Here is a 26,983-nt window from a genome sequence, read left to right on the forward strand (position 1 = left end):
ATTTTTTAGATTATTTAATAGTACATGACTCAGAATGGGAAGCTATATGAATCCATGTGCAGATAACTCAAACCTAGCCTTTAGCTGAAGCGTCAAAGGTCCCTCTTGCACAGCACACTGGGGAAGGGCTGGCCTGCCCTTAGAGAATAGGTTTTGGAGTCACTGGAAGAGGAAAAGTGCAGCTTACAAATTGCTTCTCTAAAATGCTCCCTTTATTCCCTCTCCCCTACCTTGCCTAGTAAATTCCTTCTGTCCATCCTTCAATGCCCAGGATGAATTATCACCACTTGTGGTCCCACAGCCCTTTATTTATATGTTTTAGAATACCCAGTCTAATAGAAAATTGGAAGTATATGTATCCCTTTTCCTTATCACCATGTGAATGCTCTGGAAGCAGGAACTGCTCCATCTTTGTATTTCCAGCAACCTAGAGCACTGTGAGTGATTAATAAGTCTCTGATGGAAAAAAAAAAAAAGCGCCAAATTACATAATAAATGAAGAAATGAATAAGGGACAAGAAAGCATCACCATAACTGGAATGGACTCGGTCATCTGTGAATGCCAATTATCTGATATCTAGTCACATTTAATCCTATACCCTAAATTGATTATGGGGTCTTAAGAGTTTTAGTCTAGAATAGATTAAAATCTTACACCAACCCAGAGATGCATAACTTTCAGAATGACACTGGAGTGCTCTTTTGGGCAGTGCAGAGTCCTGCAGAAGTGCTGGAAACTTTCCCATGAACACTACACATTTTCTGTGAGGCAGATTTGACCCCTAGCTTAGTCACTCAGCCTCGTGGAAGGACAGACTACAGTGAGTTGACAGAATACCACATGTGGTTTACAAAACACCATACATTTACCATTCGGCAAGCATTAATCTACTGTTGCCAGGCTAAGGATACAACAGTGAACAAGACTGCCCCTACTGTCAGAGAGCTCAAAGTTGAGCGAAGGAGCAAAATAGACGGGTAAAAAGATGATTATAATAGAATGTTGTAGGTGCCGTGCTGTGAGTTAACCACAGGCGCCTGGAGGTGTGTGTGCAGCTGGGGGGTCAAGGGAGCCTTCCCACAAGAAGTGGTTTTCTTGCATAGGAATAGAAAGAGCTATACTTTCCTAAATTTCTCCCCTCCAGGAGAATTACATTAATAGAGGCTATTTTTATTCTCTATTAGTATCTTACTTTAATAGCAAAGTATTGCTAGGCCTTGCTGTCCTGTTGTTTCTTTCCCAACTCGGCCACTCAGCTAAAAGATCACATACTTGCCCATCTGTGCTGTCTCTCATGTGTTTTACTTACTGGGATGAATGCCAGGGAGGAAGCTGTATGCCCACTCTCATGATGCCGTGTGTAAACTTGCCTAGGGAAGATCAGATCAGTCTTGGAAGCCTGATACTATGATTGTTTTCTTGCCCTAACCATTGCCCAAGCAGAGGAATAGAGCAGGGCATCCCTGGCTATGCACATAGGGAAAAAAACAAGGCCTCCCTTCTGATTTATCAGTTCTGCATAATTCTTTGCCTTCATAATGAGCATGGCTTTCTGATTTAAAATACTGTTGAATAGTCCACTTAAAAATTTTCTAGGATTAGAAGGTGAAGTCCCTGCTCTCTGGCTTCTGGAATGCAACTTTATCCCTTAAATAGACTTTTGCCCAAGCTCAGTGTTCTGGCACCTTCTGTTTCCTGGTTCCTCGAAGATTACTGGTAGTACTTCAGGATCACATCTACAAGTTCCCACGAAACTTAGGATGTTTTTTTTTTTCCTCTGAGCCTAGAAACTATAAATTATTTTAAAACATAGATGCTTTTTTTTTTTGGTAACCCCACACTTATTTCCACTTCCTGTGTAACTAGGGTGACCGTGTAATTTTTTTCATCCAAACCAGGACATCTGAGAGTGAAGGGGAGCATTAAGTAATAATTTGACCAGGACAAGAGATGTAAATCAAGACTGTCCCAGACAAGATGGGATGTATCATCACCCTGTTCCTAACCAGATCTTATACATTTTTATGTTTGGGTAGCATTCTTAATAGAGATAAAAAAGATATACTTTCCACCAAGCATCTGTCACCATTATACCACCATCTTAATAACTAAGCCTATTAAAAAATTTAAGAATACTTGCTATTTTTTTTAATCAAGTCTTCACTCATTTTAGGTGTCTGCCTAACACTATTCTTGTAGGTACATAATTTTTCATTAATGTGCCTTTTGTTTAAACTTTGGGGAAAAATAATAGTAATAGTTAACAACAGTAACAGCAGCAACTAACATTTGTACAGTTACTATGAGCCAGGCTCCATTTAGGCACTTAACATGTATAACTTTTTAAATCTTCATGACTACCCTGTAAGATGGGTAAGGTACCAATGGGGAGGGGGATACAAGGAGGGGAACACTAAGGAAGCCCTGAGTTGTTGGCCCCCATCCTCACCCAGATAAGAGGCAGCAATTTGTTATGAAAAATAAAACCTAGAGAGGAAAGAAAGGGAAATAACACCTATGGACTAATTCTATGGAGAATTAGTAAGTGACGAGCACTTTATTCCTTTTCATTCCTATTAACACACTGAGAGGCTGTTTGGTGGAATAAGTACATGAATCTGAGTATTAGAAAACTTGGTTCAAATCCTGTCAAATGCCTACCTCTTAACTTGAACCTTGCCCTTGCCTAATTCCAATCTATTTGCCTGAGAAACCATTTAAATTCCTGCCACTATTCTGTTTCAATACTAGACCATCAGATTATAAAGCCTTCTTGGGTCCCTAATATTCTGAGCCCACTAATCTTATGGTAAGACAGAAAATAACACAATTTTCCCACATCATTTCTTCAGTGATTCATATCCTCTCTCTTCCAAGTCATGACTTTTAATTGGAAAAAGAGATTGAAATGTCTTTACCTCCAAATTCTGAAATTTTCAATTCATGACTTCCAAGTCTTAGAGATGTTATCCAGATTTCTTCTTTTGCTTCATTCATTCCTATGTTAATATACAAAAGTGAGGACTGAGCAAAGGTTTGATACGTCTTAGAAAGCTTTTTAACATTTCAGTACGTATCCCTGAAAACAGCAGAACACACATGCCATGACCTTATCACTCACCATCATGGAGTCACTGATAGGGGTGTAGTTTCTTTTCCCCTTCTCATCACTGTACTTTGTGTTATAAAATACTCTAAGAAACAGATGATAGGTCCCTTCCCTGTAAGAAGCTTACATTCTAGTTATGGAGATCACACTAGCACAAATGAAAGAATTTTATACCTATGAAGTTGTAAAACATTGCAGAATTAGCCCCAAGTGAAAATGGAAGCCACTGAATTGCAGTTGTCAAGAAATATTCATAGAGAGATGGAAAACTGGACCATGAAGGTCTTGGACACTAAAAGGCAAAAGTAAATTTCATGACTATTTTCTCAGTGGGTTTTCAATAAATATTTATGGAATGAATAACAGGATAGGAAGAAAGCAGGCATTCAATGTCAAGCAGGGGATCTTACAGCAGAGGCAAGAAAGCACAAATCATTTCTTACATGTGGGAAAGAAAAGCAAATATGCCAAATATACCAAGAGTCCAGGCAAATGTGAGGTTTATTACTAACTTCCCTGGCAACGAAGGCAAAAGGAAGAACTCAGAGGCTTATAACAGACTTGACACAAAGCAATACATTAATCCCTTTAAACAAAGAATTATTATATACAAAAATATATACATATTAAATACATATACACATACACGTATGAAAACTACCATAGCCTGTATTTTCATCTAACCAGCTTCATCATTCCCATTCCTTTGTTTTCTCTAAGCACACTAAAACATGAATATTCGTTCATGTTTTGAACCCTTTGTACGAGCAATTCCTTTACCACTTGAAAGCTCACAAACCTGGTCTTCAGTCAGGCAGATTCTTCTTTATAGAGTACTGTTCAAATACCACCTGTTCCACAAAGCCTTCCCGTCTTTTCCAGGCAGAAAGAGTCACTCCATTCTCTGTGTCCTCATATTACTTTGCTCTTCTTTTAGGGTACTTACCATGTTTTACTGTGATTTACTTGCTTTGAGTATCTGAATTCATTAGCCTGAATGGTTTACATGGGTAGATCCTACAGGTCTAATATTTTTCTACGTATGGCACTGACACTCAACATACAACAGGCATTCAGTTAAACGTTTGTTGAATGAATTTATTGCATGTTTCCTCATATAAGCACCACTCAGCAACATAAAAAGCGAATTCAGTAAGCTTTACATAATTTATAGAAATTCTCACCATTGGGCCTTTTTTTGTGCTGAACCTTGCTAACACCAAGGGTTTTAACAATAAAATGGAAAACATCTTTAGGGGGTTAATTAAAGAAATCTTGGTAAACATCTTTTTTAGTGATTAACCTTAATAAAAGACAATCTCAAGTACTTGAGAAATGTATGGATAACATGTATGTATGTACTCGAGTAATTTCCTCAAATATTTATTAGTCAAGTTTCTCACAGGAGCTGGACAATGGTCCATTCAAGTCTGGAGTATCTATGCTGCTAAATTAAAATCTGCATGCTTTGGCTATCCAATGTACAGGTGACAAGACTGACATTGTTTTGGAGGTTAAGAAATTGAATGTAATTTCCTCTGAGGGGACAAAAGATTTCTTCTCCTTAGGAAACAACTTCTAGACTTGTTCAAGAGCTTAAACAAAACTCAGTTGACTAGTTTTGTAAAATGTAGTATTACAGAAATTGCTTTAGTCTGGAAAAAAACATAAACATAGTTTATTACCAGTTTGTACCTTCACCATAGAAAAAGCTTAAAATCATTCTTACGGAATGTCTGATTTTCAGTGGCATTGTCAGATGGTTGAGTAGTGAATATGAAGAGACAAAGCTGGGGCCAGTATATGGAAGGCTGAACTTTATCAGGTATTCAACAGGATCTGCTGAAAATATTTCAGCAGAAAAATGAAAGACAGTTCTTGTGGCAATGATGTGGGGAATGGCCTAAAGTTGGGGAAGATGAGGTAGGGGATGTGAGGTAATAAAGTCTTTTACTAGAGTGATGGTTATGAATATATTTAAGAAATGAACGCAACTAATATTCAAACAATTAACAAGACCCAGTAAGAGGCTAGATATAAAGAATGGAGACTCCCTGGCTAGAATGGGAGAAAGGAGCCACGCTTGAGTAAAAGTGACAAAGCCACAAGTAAAACTCTGATCTCCTGATTCCCCATCCAATTCTCTTTCCACTATAGCTGTTGACTGATTTGGAACGTTAAAGCTGGTCTGAAAGACCACAGGCTTCAGCGGGCAACCTGATATGGTGTAACAAACTCAGTTACATTACTTTGTGGATTTTTTTTTTCTTAGACCATGGCTATAATTCTAGCTTTTGTGCTAACTAGCTTTAATATTGGGCAAATCATTTGCCTTTGACACCTTTTACATTTCTATATGAATTTATTTCTGTTGTTAATATTGCACAGACGTTTTTCTTGTCTCCCACAATAAGTAATTCCTTTGAGGGCAGGAATATGGACTCTATGTGGATCTTCTACCACTGATTGTTTACAATACCCAAGAAGTGTCTCTGTGAAATGGTGTCAAATTAATGAATATAAATAGTTGAGAACATCTTGTTAGAAACAACATGAAATGTTAATCAAAACACAAACAGAACCTGAACTGTTCACATTAATTTAGGCTAGGGGGAAGCCTCCCTACTTTTTATTAGGCCTCTGACTACTTAAAAAGAGTCTCTAGCACTCATAAGTACCTGATAGCCACCGCCATGTTATACTTTATTATGAGAAGAAAATGTCCCATTTCACAGGAGAACCATTTCCCCATGCTTTTCTTCATCCTTCCTCCCAAAGATGTCATGTGGCAGCAACGAAGGGCAAGGGGGACCCTGAAAATGACTTTTCTAAGTTAACACAAAGAATGGCTTGGTTTGGCTTCTGTGACTTTCACTGGAGAAAAATGTTGTACATTTCATGTACAGCTTCTTGTGATTGATAGACAACGCCAGTATTCAGTCCTTACTCCTGTGCAAACTACTTTAGGGCACTTACGGGCAGGCAGGCAGCCCACAGAGGAAGGTTTTTGGATTCGCAGAACTCTCCCTATACAGCACGCGGCTTCAGTATAACCTGAAAGTTCTTGCTCCGGGAACTCTGGCCAGCACACCCCTTTTCTGGGGCTTCTTAGGTTATTGGCTCCAGCTTAGGTGGGTAGGAGAGCTAAATCAGCAGAAGAAAAGCAAAACTGAGGAAGGAAGAGAGAAGAGGTCATAAGGACAAGGGAGCATAGTCTGTGACTGATAAACACTGAGATGGCTTTTTTATGTGATTTGTAAAATGTCTTTAGAGGCAATTCCAAAAGAAGAGTTTCAAAAATATTCTAAGTAATACTAGCATCACTACAGTAAGTGCATGGCCTCCCAAGGGTACCATTTTAAGGGATAATCATTTGATTCTATGAGTTATGATTATTTTAAAAAATATTAAAGTTTATTTTAAAATTCAATATAAAAAGCACTGCTTAAGTGATGGCTATGACTCACAAATATAAGGAAATCTGTAGGATGTGTGGGTGGGATGGAAACACTATTAATTTTATAGTCTAAGGACCAAATTCAGCACTACGTACTTCTGCGTTGGCCACCATTAAAAACTTCGAGGCTGCTGGCCATTTGGTGAGGAAACAGAAGATTTTAAGAAAAGTGCAAATGAATGGCATGTGTAATTTCAAAGCAAGCCTGCCTTACAGAATATATGGGTGTTTGGGTGAAGCAGAGTGAATAGCCCATCTCAATTTTAATACACAGAAGCAACACAGTATGAGAGTAACAAAAGTTTTTGTAGTTCAACAGACCTAGTTTACATCCTGGCTTCACCCATTTGTAGTTGAATAACCCTCTGCAAATTATTTACCTCCTCTGAGACCCAGTTTCCTTACCTGTAAAATGCCTAGTGAAGTGCCTGGCAAACAGAAAATACTCCATAAATATCAGTTCCTCTATAAGGGTGTTTGTTTTTTTTTTTCCAAACTAAGGGTCAAAAAACCCTTTGGTAGATTATGAAATCAATTTAGTAGGTTACAACTAGAATATTTAAAAAACTGAAACAATAAAAAACATCAGAGTACACTATACATAATGGCAAGTATTGTTCCATAATGCACATGCTGAGTTTTGATATAAATGCAGTTTTTACTGTGGATTACAACCAAAAAGTTTCAAAGTCTGCTCTACAGAGAAATTCTCAGATTATTATATTAAAAAGGCTTTAGGAATGCTGCCTTTATCCAAATGAGACCCTGTAAATTTTAAGAACTTGAAGTGTTCCTTACCTTCTGACTTGTTGCAATAAAAATAAGACATGAATCATAGAGAAGATAAATTTAATCTGATACTGTAGGGCATTAAATTCTATTTTAAGATTGGTTTCTGTGTTATATTGACTAATTTATACTTCTAAACACTTTATAGTTTATAGGTATATCATTTATAGTTGTTTAAGCACATCTAGAATTTCTACAAAAAGTTGGCTATTAGGTTCTATTATGGGGAAATTAGATACAATTTCTAAATAATTTTAAATTATAAAACTTTTTAAAAGGATTGTAACTTGCCTAAGCATGAAGACTGTTTGAGTAATATTCAAATCCTGATGAGTAGTAAAAATCAAAGGCCTATATGAGCATATACCACAGTGATGTCCCACACTGGCTCAGTAAAAAGGAGAGCTCCCAAAACAAACTGTGAGGGTCAATAACAGGCCTCTTTTCTCCTTCACGTCTTGAGGTAAAACCAGCCTGACAGTATAATGAGTCCCTACTGCTGTTAAGACGGTGAGCTAGTCAATTTTAGGTTGGCAGAATAAGAATTTTAGGTTGGCTGAAGGGTAGAATATTAGAAATTACAGAATTCAACAATACAGCTGAATCTTGATATAACTGTATCTTAAATTTATAATTTTAGCTGACCAGGCCAGATTGGCTATTATTAGAACCCATGGGACTGAAGTTTAGGAATCTTGTTTTAAATTAGCACCCTGGGCAATTCCGATCCCCATTCTGGTTTGAATGCCCTGTGTTAAAGGGACAGCAAGGATCAGAAAATATAGAAAGAAGGAGTCCAAAAGTATTTATCCCAACATTACAGGTTGGGATAAAGATCACATATCAAATGCTGGATCAGAATCTGACACTTACTCAAAGTACTTGCCTTCTTGGTATTATATTAAAGATATGAGTCAGCAGGTAGCAATACTTGATGTTTTCCAGTTATTTAAGAACAATGAGAAATGGTGGGTTGCCTCATTGGAATTCACTGGTGAGAAGCAAAAAGTATGAAAGAGAAAGGTCTCTTTAGATTAGATACAGAAGTAAAAGGTAACAATCAATAAAAGTTATTAAGAGTAAACTCAGCAAGAGAGAAGTGATAAACCATTCAACTACTCGATGAATCCATTTGGCTCCTGAGCAGAGAGTTCACATCTTCTGTGGTGTAGGTGCCCTTTCCTCTGTCCTCAGAAAATAAAGAATAAGGCAAAAGGTGGTTCCTTCCTATTTCAAATCAGTTGAGGGTACAGGATGAGGCTGCCTATATAATCTTAAGTTCTTTTTTTCTAAATTTAAAACTTTTCTGCTATTTGAGATAGACAGTGGGTTGGGCTGAGCCATGCTTGCTGTCAATGTCAAGTGTTGAGATTAGCACCACAAATCCTCCACCAGGACTGAGTTTTGGCATCAGGCTTTGTCCATCATCAACCTTGAATGTGAGAAAAGGCAAGCATGAATGCCATTCTTGGGAAGAAACAGCAGCTGTGCAAAATGAAGGAATCACAGGAGATAGCAAAGCCTGGGGAAAAGGATGGTAGCAATAGAAGTGAGGTAGAAAGCTAGTTCTTAGCTCCTCCAAGTGCCAGCTTAAGAGACTTAGGGTCAAACACTCCCTGCACGGCAAGTACATGAGCACCCTGAAATTGTAAGATGCCCCAGGAAATGATCTGGTGTTCCCCCCTTGCTTATTTTTTTAGCTCAAAGTCTAACAGCGCTGGAAGTATTTGGAAATTGACACCTCCTCTTTCTCTCACTTTCTTTTTTACCTAGAGGTTACAGTAGAGGATGAACAAAGATGGCAGCCAATACCAAAAAAAAAAAAAAACAAAACAAAAACAACAACAAAAAAAACCAAACATTTGTTATAAAGCAGAAACTGACACATCATTGTAAAGCAATTATACTCTAATAAAGATGTTAAAAAAAAAAACAGATTATGAGAGAAGTCTGCATTACACATGGGTAGAATTCACCCCATAAGTCAAAGAACTTTTCAAAATTACAAGGGAGGGAAGGCAGAGGGGACTAGATATTTGAGGTGTTAAGAGACAGGCTGACAGAGCAAGCTTAGTGACTGGCTTTGTAAGTCTACCACTTGAGACTCTGTGTTCTTTATTTACAGAGAGGCAGAAAAAAGAGTTCAGAGCAGAAGCCAGGGTCATAAATTAAGATATCTGAAAGAGAACTTGGGCCTCTCTTTCCATTTTCTTACACTATTTCTTTCCTTCACTTGAAAATATTGTTAGACCAAATTGCAATAGGGCTCACCAAATGGACTCCGTTATGCAGTTTACTCATGCACCTTGCTAGGTCCTGATTTCCCTTGATATGAAAAGCTGCTGAACTTCTATTCTTTTCTCTGCTAAAATGCCTAAAAAAACTATATTTAGGAGATAAAGAAGCATATTTACAATATGCTTAGCCTTGGAGTCTCCAAGTCAGGGTTATGGAAGAAACTATTCTGAAAACTATCCTTCCATAACCCAACATGTTCACACATCACAAATCCTTATCAAAGTTATGGTTGGGTTTTCACATTTCCAGGCAAAAAATCTGCTCCCTGGCAGTCCTTAAACTTTACCTGACAAACACTGTACACCCTCAGTCCAGGCTCCTCAATCTCTAACATCCCCATTAACACCCCAGTAAACAACAAAATATATCCACTTATCACAGTTCAATCCCACTTGAGCATCTGTAGCCACTATTTTGATATAATCATGTTCCAAAAGCTGACTGAGTGTCCAACAGCAGCAAAGGATAGACATGTTGGCGCCAGTAATACTGAAGTTTGGTTTTTAACTGCATTTTTTGTCAGTTTGGCTGGGAAGATTTGGACAGCTGGAAGTGAGCTTCTCCATCATTTTCTGTTTCTTTCTTTGTAACAATTTTCCACCTGTGAAGCCCAACACCCCACCACCAAGTGCAGCTGCAATTCCTGCCACTTTGAAGCCTGCAAGGAGGCCAATCGGACCCCCCACCACTCCTCCGATGAGTGCACCTGCCACAGGCAGAGCTGCCAGCTTGTATTTTGCAGCCTGTAAAAAAAAAAAAAAAAAAAAAAAAATTCAATTTAGAAATTGAGTTGAGAATATCTCCCTGTGGTGATGTGCATTTTCCTCTCATTACTCCTGGCAATGCCTCTTTAACTCGTGGTACATAATTAACCTTAGAGATCGTTCTGGGGTCAGGGGAGGGGAGAAAATATTCCACAGGTACTACAATTGCTCCAGATCTCAGAACTTAAGAGAAATGAGCTACAAAGAGTAGACTGCTATAAATTGATTTTACTTGCAAAACAATCAATCCACTAACTATCTAGCTGGCTTATTTAAACAGTTTCAGCAGCCACAGATACTCCCAAAGCTTTTAAATTGCAGAGATTATTTCGTGCGAATACCTGGTGTTAAAAGCAACATTCTATGGGAAACAAATGGACCCACTCCATGTGTGCTGTCACGCCCTTACAATTTTGCCCCTATTGAATTCTGGAAACCCTCTCTATGCCTCTCCCTGAACTCCTGCAAATATCCCCTTGTAACACCAAATGCCTTAAAGTAGGGCTTCAGTTTATTCTCTTTGAAAAAATTTCTCTCCCAACAGAATGAATCTTAGAGCAGAATATTACAAGAGCCATTGATTTCTCGCACTACCTATGTGTCATTTCTTCCTTATTTTCTTAATTGCTGGTTCCCTCAACATTAAAGAGAGCAGATCAATTGGGTTAATACTAGGGATTCCTGAGAGCCAGAGTACCATTGATTTGTCAGCAGGAGCAGAATCTTACCTTCCCCAAGTTTTTGGTTCCCTCTTCAACGTTCACAGCAGCACTGTTGACATGGTCTTCAACGCTGTCAATCTTCTCCTGCTGAGACTAGATGCAAAGGAATTATGAGTGAGCGTCCCTGCTGGGGAGCAGCAGTCAGCCAATACACACTATTTTAATTCCTGTAATCAGAGCCCTGGGTACTGCAGCCTTGCAGTCTTAATAGCATCTGATAAACGATGTCGAAAGTAAAATTCACTCATATGAAAAAAAGAGGGTAACTTAATTATTAGATGAGGGTGGCACCTTTATAGGAAAAAGCATCTCACACTAAAATTCAATCAAACATACAAACATATTATTCTCCAAATGAATCTACTTTCCAGGAGGAAAAATATCTAAATAAGCATTTACGTGTCATGTTGGGTTTTACAGAAAAAAACAAAAACAAAATCAAACCAAAAAGCCTTTTCTAACTTACCTTCTTTGAAGCTTCAGTTTAAAACAGGCAAACTTCCTTAGGAGTTAAATGCCCTTGATCCAATAAACACAAATTATTATATTTTAGGAATAAGAATATAATATGGCTTGATCTGCCATGAAATTGTTCCACCTGTGATATGCACTAGGGAGTAGTAAATGAATTTACTGTCCCATGTTTTATTTTTGGCCCATGTTTTACACCTGTACACTTTAATACATTTTAAAATCGTGACAAGTTAAAATGTTTCAGATCCAACATATTAATAAAGCATTCTACATAAAAAGGCAACACCTGTGCTGACACAACAGCAACTCATGGAATCTCTGGGTAGAAGGAATGTTTAGGTCATTGAGTGCAATTTTCCCCTCAGCTGTGTGAAGCCTCACTACACTTCTGACAAGTGGCTACTGAATCTCTGCTCAAACACCTCCAGTGACAGGAACTCACTACTTGACACACTTTTATTTATTTTTTATTTATTAAAAATTTTTTAAATTTTATTTCTTTATTTTTGGCTGTTTTGGGTCTTTGCTGCTGTGCGCGGGCTTTTTCCAGTTGCGGTGACGGGGGTCTACTCTTCATTGCGGTGCACGGGCTTCTCATTGCAGTGGCTTTTCTTGTTGTGGAGCATGGGCTCTAGGCACACGGGCTTCAGTAGTTGTGGCACATGGGCTCAGTAGTTGTGGCTCACAGGCTCTAGAGCACAGGCTCAGTAGCTGTGGTGCACGGGCTTAGTTGCTCCGTGGCACGTGGGATCTTCCCGGACCAGGGCTCGAACCTGTGTCCCCTGCATTGGCAGGTGTATTCTTAACCACTGTGCCACAGGGAAGTCCCACACTCCCATTTTTAAATCAACTTATTCATACGGAATTTACATATGATAATACGCAGCCAATTTTTAGGGCATATACTTTGATTAGTTCTGACAAATGTATAAACCCATGTAACCACAATCACATCAACATATACACCATTTAGTTTTTGTTTTTTTTAATTCACAGAAAAAAGAAGAGATTCCCTCTTTGATCCCAGCTAAATTTCAACTTCTACAATGACTGTGAAATAATTCAACTTTAATCCTGAAGTATTTGATTGCCCTTATGTAACTGACCTCTTCATTTATACTGAAGCAATTATAACTAACACACTGTTCTAATTCCAATCATTTCATTTGAGAACATGAAACCCAAACAACACATCTAATTTTTCTCCACAGTTGCTTTCTACCAGTATCAATGACATTCTTTCCCTTCTCATATCCTTTTCACTACTGGAGCTTTACATGGTATCCCTTCATTCCCATATTCTCCACTACCATCTTGACATCTCTAACACAATCCCTAAAAAAGTTCTTTATCAGTTTTCCTTCCAACATCTCTGTCAGAGCAAATACAACAGTGGTTCTCATGCATGAGTGTGCACCAGAATCACCTGGAGGACTTCTCAAAACACAGGCTGCTGGGCCCCATCCCCAGAGTTTGATTTAGCAGGCTTGGGATGAGGCCTGAGAATTTGCATTTCTAATGAGTTCCCAGGTGATGCTGATGGTGCAACTCCATGATTCTCATACTTTAAAAACCACTAGTATCTATACACCATAGGATTAAGGGCACAACCTTTGGTCAGATGTCCTGTGTTCAAATCCCAGCACTATCACTGTGCGCCCTTGGACAAATTACTCAAGCTCTCTAGGTGTCAGTATTCTCATCTGCCAACTGAGGATAATGATCCTTACATCTCACACAGCTGAACTGAGGATAAAATGAGACAGTGTCTGTAGAGTATGAGGGTAAAAATTTGAAAAGTCATTGTCTTCCCAAGAAAGCTTAACTCCCATCTTTTCTATCAAAAAATATATCAAACTTTTTCCTGTGATGCTTGAAAATTTCTGGGGCACTACAACATTAAATCTCTCGTAGCATTCACTCATTCATTCATTCAAATTTGTATTTTCCTCAGACAATAAAACTTCTTTTATGTTGGCTTTCTTTTTCCAACCCAAAGAGGCATCGAGTGCCAGTGCTTGTAACATTCAGCTTGTCTTGATTTCTGTCGTTATTTCTATTTGGGACACCCCCAACATTTTCAGTTCTTGCCAGAAAGCCTATGCTAGCAGATCAGTCACAGGTATAAAATATCAACCGTCATATGTTGACTAGTTGAGGAGTAGAGGGAAAAGGCAACATGTCTCCTTTCTCTCAGCCCCAAAATAATTCTGCCACGATGGTACAGGTGCCAGGATTATTGCCATTTCTATACTCCAAGAGTGATTTCAAGACCTCAGGAGAAAAAATACTTTTAATGATTTTTTCTAAAAAGGTTGGATACTGAAGCTCTATGACCTTTTTTCAATAAAGTGTAATTTAAAAAAGTTTTTAATATTTTTTTCCAAGGGCATGGAGTCAAGATGGCAGCACGGGAGGACGCGGAGTTCGCATCTTCCCACAACTAGGGCACCTGCCGGACGCTGGTGGGGGACCTTGAAGCCCAAGGAGATGGGAGGAGGAACCCCCAAGCGATGGGATAGGATGTGGGGGGGAGTGAGGGGGGAGGAGAAGTGGAGGCTGGACAGGACCGGTGCCCATGAGGGGTGGCTGGGTGAGGGGAGGGGTTCCCACGCCTGGAGGAACCCTCAGGGGCTCGGAAGACCAGGGGAGGCGCGGTGGGCGTTTCCCCTGCCCACTTGGGCCCCGGGAAGCCTGCTGGGCTCCTGAGCCTGGTCCTCTGCCCTCTGGTGCCCCCTCCGGCCGCATGGGTCCTAGGGGTGTGGGAGGGATGGAGTGGGGAGAAGAGGAGGAGTGGTGGACAGTGGACAGGGAACCCTCTGGGACCAGAGGATCAGGGGAAGTGCTGCAGGCATTTCCCCTGCCCACTCGGCCCTGGGAAGCCTGTTGAACTTCCACATCTGGTCCCCTGCCTTCTGGGGCCACCCTCTGGCCACATGGGTCCTAGGGGCATAGGAGTGGGGGGGGAAGAAGAGAGGCTAACAGGGAGGGAAGCTCTGGGATCGGAGGATGGGGGAACACGCCTAGCATATCCCCGACCCGCTCAGGCCCAGGGATCCTGCTGGGGTCCTGGACCTGGTCCTCTGCCCTCCAAGGCCAGAGGCACTCCTGGGCCCCTCCTTTTCCAGCCCTGTGGGCCCTAAACATAGGTCCCGCCCATCACCTAAACCCTGCCCCTGCCTAAGCCCCATGCCCCACAGCCAAGGCCTTTTTCGGCTTCTTTTTTTCTCCTCTTTTTTGCTATTGTGATTGTTTTACATTCTGGTTGTTGTTTCATCTATATATATTTTTTTGATAAATTTATTTATTTTATTATTTTTGGCTGCGTTGGGTCTTTGTTGCTGCACATGGGCTTTCTCTAGCTGTGGCGAGCAGGGGCTACTGTTCGTTGCAGTGCGCGTGGTTCTCATTGTGGTGGCTTTTCTTGTTGTGGAGCAGGGGCTCTAGGCACACTGGCTTCAGTAGTTGTGGTGCATGGGCTCAGCAGTTGTGCCTCGTAGGCTTTAGAGCACAGGCTCAGTAGTTGTGGCACATGGGCTTAGTTGCTCCATGGCCTGTGGGATCTTCCTGGGCCAGGGCTTGAACCTGTGTCCCTTGCACTGGCAGGTAGATTCCTAACCACTGCACCACCAGGGAACACCCTCATCTATATTTTAATTTTTTTCTAACATATCTGTTAGTTTTCTAATTTATTTTATTTTTTACTCTTTCTTATTGTTCTGCTCCTTTTTTTGTGCCATCCTGCACGGCTTGTGGGATCTAGGTTCACAAGTCAGGGGTCAGGCCTGAGCTCCTGCGGTGGGAGCTCTGAGTCCGAACCACTCAACTAACAGAGAACCTCAGACCCCAGGGAATATTCAACAGAGTGAGGTATCCTGGAGGCACCAGGCACCATCTTGGCACCAAGACCCAGCTCTACCCAACAGCCTACAAACTCCAGTGCTGGAAGCCTCAGGCCAACCAACCAGTAAGACAGGAGCACAATCCCACCTGTCCAAAAAAAAAAAAAGGGATGACAAAATATATGGCACAGATGAAGGAACAAGGTAAAAACCTACAAGACCAAATAAATGAAGAGGAAATAGGCAACCTACCTGAAAAAGAATTCAGAGTAATGATAGTAAAGATGATCCAGAATCTCTGAAATTGAATGGAGGCATGGATTGAGAAAATACAAGAAATGTTTAACAAAGATCTAGAAGAACTAAAGAACAAACCATCAGAGATGAACAACAAAATAACTGAAATGAAAAATACACTAGAAGGAATCAATAACAGAATAACTAAGGCAGAAGAATGAGTAAGTGAGCTGGAAGACAGAATGGTAGAAATAACTGCTGAGGAGAAGAATAAAGAAAAAAGAATGAAAAGAATTGAAGACAATCTCAGAGACCTCTGGGACAGCGCTAAACACACCAACATTTGAATTATAGGGGTCCCAGAAGAAGAAGAGAAAAAGAAAGGGTCTGAGAAAATATTCAAAGAGATTATAGTGGAAAATTTCCCTAACATGGGAAAGGAAATAGTCACCCAAGTCCAGGAAGCACAGAGAGTCCCATACAAGATAAATCCAAGGAGAAACACTCCAAGACACATATTAAACAAACAAACAAAGATTAAATTCAAAGAAAAAATATTAAAAGCAGCAAAGGAAAAGCAAAAAATAACATACAAAGGAATCCCCCTAAGGTTACCAGCTGATTTTTCTGCAGGCCAGAAGGGAGTGGCAGGATATTCTTAAAGTGATGAAAGAGAAAAACGCACAACCAAGATTACTCTACCCAGCAAGGATCTCATTCAGATTTGATGGAGAAATCAAAAGCTTTACAGAGAAGCAAAAGCTAAGCGAATTCAGCACCACGAACCCAGCTTTACAAATGCTAAAGGAACTTCTCTAGGCAGGAAACACAAGAGAAGAAAAAGACCCACAAAAATAACCCCAAAACAATTAAGAAAGTGGTAATAGGAACATACATTCAATAATAACCTTGAATGTAAATGGACTAAATGCTCCAACCAAAAGACACAGACTGGCTGAATGGATACAAAAACAAGACCCATATATATGCTGTCTACAAGAGACCCGCTTCAGACCTAGGGACACATACAGACTGAAAGTGAAGGGTTGGAAAAAGATATTCTATGCAAATGGAAATCAAAGGAAAGCAGGAGGAGCAGTACTTGTATCAGATAAAATAGACTTTAAAATAAAGACTGTTACAAGAGATAAGGAAGGACACTACATAATGATCGAGGGATCAATCCAAGAAGAAGATATAACAATTATAAATATTTATGCACCCAACACAGGAGCACCTACCTCAATACATGAGGCAAACGCTAACAACCATAAAAGGGGCAATTCACAGTAACACAATAAGAGAAGGGGAATTCAACACCCCACTTACACCAATGGACAGATCATCCAGACAGAAAATAAATAAGGAAACACAAGCTTTAAATGACACAATAGACCAGATAGATTTAATTGATATTTATAGGGCATTCCACCTGAAAGTGGCAGAATACACTTTCTTCTCAAGTGCACACGGAGTATTCTCCAGGACAGACCACATCTTGGGCCACAAATCAAGCCTTGGAAAATTTAAGAAAACTGAAATCGTACCAAGCATCTTTTCTGACCACAATACTATGGATTAGAAATTAGTTACAGGAAAAATGTTACAGGAAAAAAACTCCACAAATACATGGAGGCTAAACAGTGCACTACTGAATAACCAAGAGATCACTGAAGAAATCAAAGAGGAAATAAAAAAAATACATAGAAACAAATGACAATGAAAACACAACGACCCAAAACCTACGGGACTCAACAAAAGCAGTTCTAAGAAGGAAGTTTACAGCAATTCAATCTCACCTCAAGAAACAAGAAAAATCTCAAATAAACAATCTAAACTTACACCTAAAGCAACTAGAGAAAAAAGAACAAAGAAAACCCAAAGTCAGTAGAAGGAAAGAAATCATAAAGGTCAGAGCAGAAATAAATGAAACAGAAACAAAGAGAACAACAGCAAAGATCAATAAAACTAAAAGTTGGTTCTTCGAGAAGATCAACAAAATTGATAAACCTTTAGCCAGACTCATCAAGAAAAAAAGGGAGAAGACGCAAATCAATAAAATTATAAATGAAAAAGGAGAAATCACAGACAATGCAGAAATACAAAGGATTATAAGAGACTACTACAAACAACTATATGCCAATAAAATGGACAACCTTGAAGAAATGGACAAATTCTTGAAAAGGTACAATTTTCTAACACTGAACCAGGAAGAATTAGAAAATATAAACAGACCAATCACAAGTAATGAAATTGAAACTGTTATTAAATCTTCCAACAAACAAAGCCCAGGACCAGATGGCGTCACAGGTGAATTCTATCAAACATTTAGAGAAGAGCTAACACTCATCCTTCTCAAACTCTTCCAAAAAATTGCAGAGGGAGGAACACTCCCAAATTCGTTCTATGAGGCCACCATCACCCTGATACCAAAACCAGACAAAGATATCCCCAAAAAAGAAAATTACAGACCACTATCACTGATGAACATAGATGCAAAAATCCTCAACAAAATACTAGCAAACAGAATCCAACAACACATTAAAAGAATCATACACCATGATCAAGTGGGGTTTATCCCAGGAATGCAAGGATTTTTCAATATATGCAAATCAATCAATGTGATACACCATATTAACAAATTAAGGGAAAAAAAACATGTGATCATCTCAATAGATGCAGAAAAAGCTTTTGACAAAACTCAACACTGATTTATGTTAAAAACTCTCCACAAAATGGGCATAGAGGTAACCTACCTCAACATAATATAGGCCATGTATGACAAACACACAGCAAACATCATTCTCAATCGTGAAAAACTGAAAGCATTTCCACTAAGCTCAGGAACAAGACAAGGATGTCACTCTCGCCACTCTTATTCAACATAGTTTTCGAAGTCCTAGCCAAGGCACTCAGAGAAGAAAAAGAAATAAAAGGAATACCAATTGGAAAAGAAGAAGTAAAACTGTCACTGTTTGCAGATGACATGATACTATACATAGAAAATCCAAAAGATGCCACCAGAAAACTACCAGAACTAATCAATGAATTTGGTAAGGTTGCAGGATACAAAATTAATGCACAGAAATCTCTTGCATTCCTATACACCAACAATGAAAAATCAGAAAGAGAAATTAAGGAAACAATCCAATTTACCATTGCAATAAAAAAATAAAATACCTAGGAACAAACCTACCTAAGGAGGAAAAAGACCTGTATTCAGAAAACTATAAAACACTGATGAGGGGCTTCCCTGGTGGCACAGTGGTTGAGAGTCTGCCTGCCGATGCAGGGGACACAGGTTCGTGCCCTGGTCCGGAAAGATCCCACATGCTGCGGAGCAGCTGGGCCCGTGAGCCATGGCCGCTGAGCCTGCGCGTCCAGGGCCTGTGCTCCACAACGGGAGAGGCCACAACAGTGAGAGGCCCGTGTACCGCAAAAAAACCACACAAAAAACACTGATGAAAGAAATCAAAGATGACATAAACAGATGAAGAAATATACCATGTTCTTGTATTGGAAGAATCAATATCATGAAAATGACTATACTACCCAAAGCAATCTACATACTCAGTGCAATCCCTATCAAATTACCAATGTCATTCTTGAGAATGCCAAATAGCCAAAGCAATCTTGAGAAAGAAAAATGGAGCTGGAGGAATCAGGCTCCCTGACTTCAAACTATACTATGAAGCAGCAATAATCAAGTTAGTATGGTACTGGCACAAAAACAGAAATACATATCAATGGTACAGGATAGAAAGCCCAGAGATAAACCCACACACATATGGGCACCTAATTTATGACAAAGGAGACAAGAACAAAAAATGGAGAAAAGACAGCCTCTTCCATAAGTGGTGTTGGGAAAACTGGACAGATACATGTGAAAGAATGAAATTAGAACACTACCTAACACCATACACAAAAATAAACTCAAAATGTATTAAAGACCTAAATATAAGACTGGACACTATAAAACTCTTAGAAGAAAACATAGGAAACACTCTGACAAAAACAACAACAAGATCTTTTTTGACCCACCTCTTAAAGTAACGAAAATAAAAACAAAAATAAACAAATGGGACCTAATGAAACTTCAAAGCTTTTGCACAGCAAAGGAAACCATAAACAAGACAAAAAGACAACCCTCAGAATGGGAGAAAATATTTGCAAACGAAGCAACTGACAAAGGATTAATCTCCAAAATATACAAACAGCTCATGGAGCTCAATATCAAAAAAACAAACAACCCAATTAAAAAATGGGCAGAAGACCTAAACGGACTTTTCACCAAAGAAGATATACAGATGCTCAACATCACTAATTATTAGAGAAATTCAAATCAAAACTACAATGAAGTATCACCTCACAGCAGTCAGAATGGCCATCATCAAAAGATCTACAAACAATAAATGCTGGAGAGGGTGTGGAGAAAAGGAAACCCTTTTGCACTGTTGGTGGGAATGTAAATTGATACAGCCACTATGGAGAACAGTATGGAGGTTCCTTAAAAAACTAAAAATAGCACTACCATATGACCCAGCAATCCCACTACTGGGCATATAACCTAAGAGAACCATAATTCAAAAGGACACATGTGCCCCAGTGTTCATTGTAGCACTATTTACAACAGCCAGAACATGGAAACAACCTAAATGTCCAATGACAGATGAATGGATAAAGAAGATATGGTACACATATACAATGGAATATTACTCAGCCATAAAAAGGAACGAAATTGGGTCATTTGTAGAGATGTGAATGGACCTAGAGTCTGTCATACAGAGTGAAGTAAGCCAAAAAAACAAATATCGTATATTAACGCATATATGTGAAAGCTAGAAAAATGGTATACAGATGAACCTATATGCAAGGCAGGAATAGAGATGCAGACACAGAGAATGGACACATGGACACAGGTGGGGAAGGAGACGGTGGGACGAATTGGGAGATTAGGATTGACATATATACACTACTATGCATAAAATAGATAGCTAATGGGAACATGCTATAATGCACAGGAAGCTCAGCTTGGTGCTCTGTGACGACCTAGACGTGTGGGATGGTGGGGGGGGGTGAGGGTGGGTTGGAGGGAGGGCCAAGAGGAAGGGAATATAGGTATACATATAGCTGATTCACTTCATTGTACAGCAGAAACTAACACAACATTGTAAAGCAATTATACTCCAATTAAAAAAAATTTTTTTTTCACTAAAATCCTTTGGAATAATTGGAGAAAGGACCACAAAACAAAATGAAGCCTGAGATCACTGATTATTTGAACTGTAATATTCCCCATCACCGCAATCACCAGTACTTGATAAAGCCTATCTCACCCTGGACAGTAGTCCACACCTGTAAAGACATATTTACTGATATCAGGAAGCTTGCTTAAATAATGGCATGGAGGTAAAGCAAAGCACAGACCAGCCCCTCTCCTGGGATCAACAAACAGTTGGCCCTCTTTCTTTTTATACTTTCTTCTTCCCCTATTTTGCTTGATTTGAATCTCAAATTTTGCCCATATTTTCAAATTCTATTCCTTGAGTAAGGAGGACTCAGTGATATAGTTAGACAATTATAGCTAGGCAGCAAATTGGTGTCAGAGTTGTCTATCACTGTCCATAGAATGCCAAACTAGACTCCATTCAGAGCTGAATCTGGTCACCACTTGTCCACTATGACCTTGGCTCTTTATGCTGGGCCAAACCATACATACATAACTTTATCCTGGTACAGCACACCAAGGTCCTAACAACAGTGGCAGCTCAGAAGCCTACACACCACTATCTACCAGCCGTCCCTTTTTGCTTCTGATTTGCTTATGTTTGCTTTCATCTCCTAGGCCTCCCAAATCTGACAACCATTAAACTTCCTTTTTAACATTTGGCACCTCATATATGCTCTCAACATCCCTTTAACAATGAGTTAAAACCATTTATGAGAGACTCTGTAGCTTTCTCAAACTAGAGTAATGTATAGACTTTTCCCTTTTTAAAGGAAAACAATTCTCGAAATACTCTAAGAATATGTCTATGGATTTTAAGAAACACTGAATTAGGTTTCCTTGTCTGCCTGAAAAAAATAACAGAATCTTAATAAGTAGTTATAGGAGCACCTAAGAGTCTGAAAAAATGTGATTTATTAATATTTGTCAAGTAGAATGCAATTTAGGCATTTGAAGTCAAAACTAATGAAGAATTGTTTTTCCCTTGCTGGTAGTTGTACAGTTTAATCAGTGTGCTTGGAAAGCTACAGGTTTAAGAAGCTAATGCCAAAATTCCAGGTATGCTCCTTTATTCTTCACTCTCTAAATTCCAGCCAGCTTTCAAGGCCAGCTTTAGTCTTAGATCCCAACCAAGTGAGCTATCTTGGTTCTGAACTCCAAAGATACATAATCTATATGCCTTAATTAACATGCAATCATATACAAAGAAAAGCCCAGAAACAAACACTATGAGATACAGGCAGAGTATACTGTCCTACAGTAGGCAATAAACAGAGTAGGTAAGTATGGTGTTGACATTAGGAGATTTTAGTAATAGGAAAGGGACTATAGGAACCATAGCACTAAAATGTCTAAAGGTATTAGTGGTGGCAAAGCAGAATACCAAGCAAAGAGGGAATCTAATAAGGGAGGGACAAAAGAAGGAATGCAGTGGGTCAGTGTGGTAGGGAAGGGAGTGGGAAATAGTAGAAAATATCTCATGGAGTCTTCCCACCAATTTACAAAGCTAGTGTTGTTAACATCCTCAAGGTCGCATTGGTAATAAATGGAGGAATCTGATCTAATCTATTACAACCCAGTTTTATGCATTGGGACTAAAACTTGATTATAAGAGCCATAAGGAATAAGACAAAAGGTAGAGACAAAACTGGACTAGTAGCAGTGGTGATGTGCTGTTGAGCGAATGGCCCAGAGTTCTTCTAATTCCCCTTGACTAGAAATAGGGTTGGTTCCACAGTTACAGGAATAGAAGAGGACACTTGAGCAATAAGGTTGAAGAAAAAAGCAGGGTGCCTAGTAGATATTAATTTATTAACATGTATTGGACCACATGTGGATCTCTCAATGGCTTTGCAAGTACTTTTTTATTGTGGTAAAAATATATATAAAATTAACAATTTTTAAGTGTACAATTCAGTGGCATTAAGTACATTCACAATGTTGTGTAACTATCTTGACTAAACTATAGGTTCTTTTTTTATACTATTCTCTATTCTTCATTGAGTTTGGCACAGTGTTATGCACATAGAAAGCACTCCATAAATACATGGTTAATTAGCCTAGATACTATCATGACCATGTGATGATAATGAGAGGATGTGGTCACTCTTGTTACGTTCCCAAATCATATGGTGTCTAAATGGAGTTTCTGTTGAGTGCTTGACAATGTGATCATGAGAACTCACTCACCCTGGGAACAGTAATCAGGGGTTCTCCCTTGAGCTTTTGCCTAATAGCATTCTGTCTCATGTCCTTACACAGACTATTATAAATAGGACATTTGTTTACAGCCATGGCTATACCCAAAGTTTTCCTGCACAAATCTTCCTCAGATTAGGGGCTAGGAGCTGCTTACATAATGTAATCAGAAATACAACTTGTTAAATGGCCACAAACCCTTAATTGCCCTTTCATGTGCCTATTCCATTGGAAGAGAAATGTATTCCTTTTGAATGAGAAGAACTTTGTACATGTTTAGTTTGTTTTTTATATCAACTTTGAGGTATAATTTACATACACTGTAACTTATCCATGTTATCATGTACATATCGATGACTTTTGGCAATGTAAATATTTGTGTAACCACACAGATTTTACAAACTATGTACAGATTTTACAAACTGCATTAGATCAGATTATGAGTTACAATTATTGAATAAATCTTGATTGTAAAAACAACAAATATTTTGGGATTTATATTGTATTATTCCCTTTTATATGCAAATATATTAACACACTATACAGATACCTAATTCAGAAATTTCAAACATTTTGCTGCTTCTGATTTAATAGCATTTAAAAAAGGAAAATGCTTTTAACAATTTACTGTACTCAATTTTAGGCATTACATTCCAAGAAAAAAATCCACAAACTAGAAAACAAGCAGAGTAAGTCGCTAGTACTGAAAAGCTGAGAAATCATATTCTAGAAAGAACACATTAGAGAATCAAGAGTTCTTAAGAGAAGAAAATATGCTGAGGTGTGGTAGGGTTAGGAAGGATAATGTTGATCTCAAAGAAGTGAAAAACTTTTTGTTTTTTTTCCCTCTCCATTATGGTTTATTACAGGATATTGAACATAGTTCCCTGTGCTATACAGGGAACTATATTCACTAGGACCTTGTTGTTTATCCCTTCTATATATAATAATTTGCATCTGCTAATTCCGAATTCCCAATCCATCCCTCCCTAGCCCCACTTCCGCCTTGGCAACCACAAGTCTGTTCTCTATGTCTGTGAGTCTGTTTCTGTTTCGTAAATAAGTTCATTTGTGTCATATTTTAGATTCCACATATAAGTGATATCATATGGTATCTTTCTCTTTCTGACTTACTTCACTTAGTATGATAATCTCTAGGTTCATTCATGTTGCTGCAAATGGCATTATTTCATTCTTTTTTATGGCTGAGTAGTATAGAGAAAACCCTAATGACTCCATAAAAAAACTACTAGAAATGATAAATGAATTCACCAAGGTAGCAGGATACAAGATTAGCATACAGAAATCTGTTGCATTTCTTTACACTAACAATGAAATATCAGAAAGAGAAAGTAAAAAAACAATCCCTTTTAAAATCACATCAACAACGACAAAAAAAACTTAGGAATAAACCTGACCAAGGAGGTGAAATAATTGAAAGCTGAGAACTATAAAACACTGATAAAGGAAACTGAAGTTGATGCAAAGAAATGTAAAGATATCCCATGTTCTTCAATTGGAGAAATTCATATTGTTAAAATGGCCATATACCCAAGGCAATTTACAGATTTAATATTATCCTTATCAGATTACCCATGACATTTTTCACAGACCTACAACGAATAATCCTGAAATTTATATGGAATCATAAAAGACCCAGAATTGCCAAAGCAATCCTGAAGAAAAAGAACAAAGCAGGAGGCATAACCTTCCCAGACTTCAGACAATACTACAAAGCTACAGTAATCAAAACAGTGTGGTACTGGCACAAAAAAAAAAGACATATGGATCAATGCAACAGAAAAGAGAGCCCCGAAATAAACCCACACACCTACAGTCAAATCTTCGACAAAGGAGGCAAGAATATACAATGGGAAAAAGACAGTTTCTTCAGCAAGTGGTGCTGGGAAAGTTGGGCAGCTGCATGTAAATCAATGAAGTTAGAACACATCCTCTCACCATACACAAAAATAAACTCAAAATGGCTTAAAGACTTAAATGCAAGACTGACCCCCGAAAACTCCTATAAGAGAACACAGACAAAATATTCTCTGACATAAACTGTGGCAAAGTTTTCTTTCTAGGTCAGTATCCTAAGGCAATTGAAATAAAAGCAAAAATAAACAAACAAGACCTAATCAAACTTATAAGCTTTTGCACAGCAAAGGAAACCATAAATAAAAATGAAAATACAACCTATGGATTGGGAGAAAGTATTTGCAAACAATGCAACAAGGGATTAATTTCCAAAATATAAAACAGCTCATACAACTCAATAACAAAAAAACAAACAATCCAATCCAAAAATGGGCAGATGACCTAAACACATTTCTCCAAAGAAGACATGCAGATGGTCAATAGGCACAAGAAAAGATGCTCAATATCGCTATTAGAGAAATGCAAATCAAAACTACAAAGGGGTACCACCTACCACCGGTCAGAATGATCATCATTAAAAGGTCTACAAATATCAAATACTGTAGAGGGTGTAGAAAAGGGAACGCTCCTATACTGCTGGTGGGAATGTAAATTGGTACAGCCACTCTAGAAAACAGCATGGAAGTTCCTCAAAAAACTGAAAACAGTTGCCATATGATCCAGCAATCCCACACCTCTGCATATATCTGAAGAAAACTGTAATGTGAAAAGACACATTCACCCCAATGTTCATAGCAGCACTATTTACAATAGCCAAGACATGGAAGCAACCTAAATGCCCATCGACATAGTATCATGTCATCTGCATACACTGACAATTTTACCTCTTCTCTTCCAATTTGGATATGTTTTATTTTTGTCTTGTCTGGGCATCCTTGTCTTATTCCAGATTTTAGTGGGAAGGCTTTCAGCTTTTCACCGCTGAGTATTATGTTGGCTGTGGTGAAAAACTTTTGTATGGTAAAAAGACCAAACTTTTTCAGGATATGGCTCCAGAGGGCAAAAGTACTAGAGGAAAGTTATTAAGGGTAGAGTTTACTTTACATAAGAAAAAACTTCTAAGAGTTAGAGACTCCAAATGGAATGGTTGTATCCCTGCACTGTTATTGTTCAAAAATAGGCAAAAGATCATCTATTTGAGAAGTTGGTGCAAGAGTAGAAGGATTAGATTAGTAGGCCTCCTAAGTCCTTTCCAAAAGGACAATTCTGAGATTGTGTGATCTAGGAACTTCTTCTAATTTAAAGCCAGATGTCAGGGAAACCATAACTCAAAGATGTACAACCCCTAAATCATGGTTTGATCAAGAACAATGAACTAAACCCAGACAGAAGCATACGCAGAAACAGACTTGCACCTGTATATACATACGTACACACACACACACACACACACACACACACACACACACACACACACACACACACACACACCCCTTCCCACAATTCCTGGGAAGGAAAAATAAGAATAACTTATAAAAATAATGACAAAATCTGTTCTATCTTTCCCACCAAATCTACTTTATGTTCCCTAGTCTATGTTAATAGTATCACTGGCTACCCGGTTACGCAGAATAAAGCCTTAATGTTTATTTTCTTTGACTCTTCCATCTTCCTCCAATTCCTACTAAGTCTACCCCAGAAATACCTCTCAGCTGTCTTTTATCTTTATACTTGTATTGCCATGCTCTCAGTTAAACTCCTGCAATTGATTCCTAAGGTCCTTCCACCTATAATCTCCTCCTCCCTAGGGCTATTATTCACACTGCTAACAGTGACCTTTCTGAAGCACAGGCTATCACATCACTCTAATCTGCTCAAAAATCTACTGGCTCCTTGATACCTACAAAGTAAAGTTCAAATTCTTTGGTATGGCCTTCAATGGCATCTCAATCTCCTTGCTTAGTTTGCCCATGGTATCTTATGCTT

General features: G+C 38.7%; 1 protein-coding gene across 9 annotated transcripts in view; it reads right to left on the bottom strand.

Moving 5' to 3' along the window:
- Window positions 1-3,445: 3,445 nt before the first annotated feature.
- STX17 (syntaxin 17) overlaps window positions 3,446-26,983 on the bottom strand; it is an 85,519-nt gene continuing 61,981 nt past the window's right edge. For 8 of the 9 annotated variants that reach the window (XM_060014434.1, XM_060014435.1, XM_060014436.1 and 5 more), the window contains 2 exons: window positions 11,147-11,233; window positions 3,446-10,397 (listed from right to left, as the gene is read on the bottom strand). In XM_060014434.1, coding sequence (XP_059870417.1) covers window positions 10,158-10,397; window positions 11,147-11,233 — 327 coding nt within the window. In that variant the 3' untranslated portion in view covers window positions 3,446-10,157. The remainder of the gene's footprint in view (window positions 10,398-11,146; window positions 11,234-26,983) is intronic. The other variant, XR_011246509.1, reaches the window with a different exon arrangement.

Source organism: Delphinus delphis, chromosome 6, assembly GCF_949987515.2.
Source record: "Delphinus delphis chromosome 6, mDelDel1.2, whole genome shotgun sequence".
Classification (NCBI taxonomy): Eukaryota; Metazoa; Chordata; class Mammalia; order Artiodactyla; family Delphinidae; genus Delphinus; species Delphinus delphis.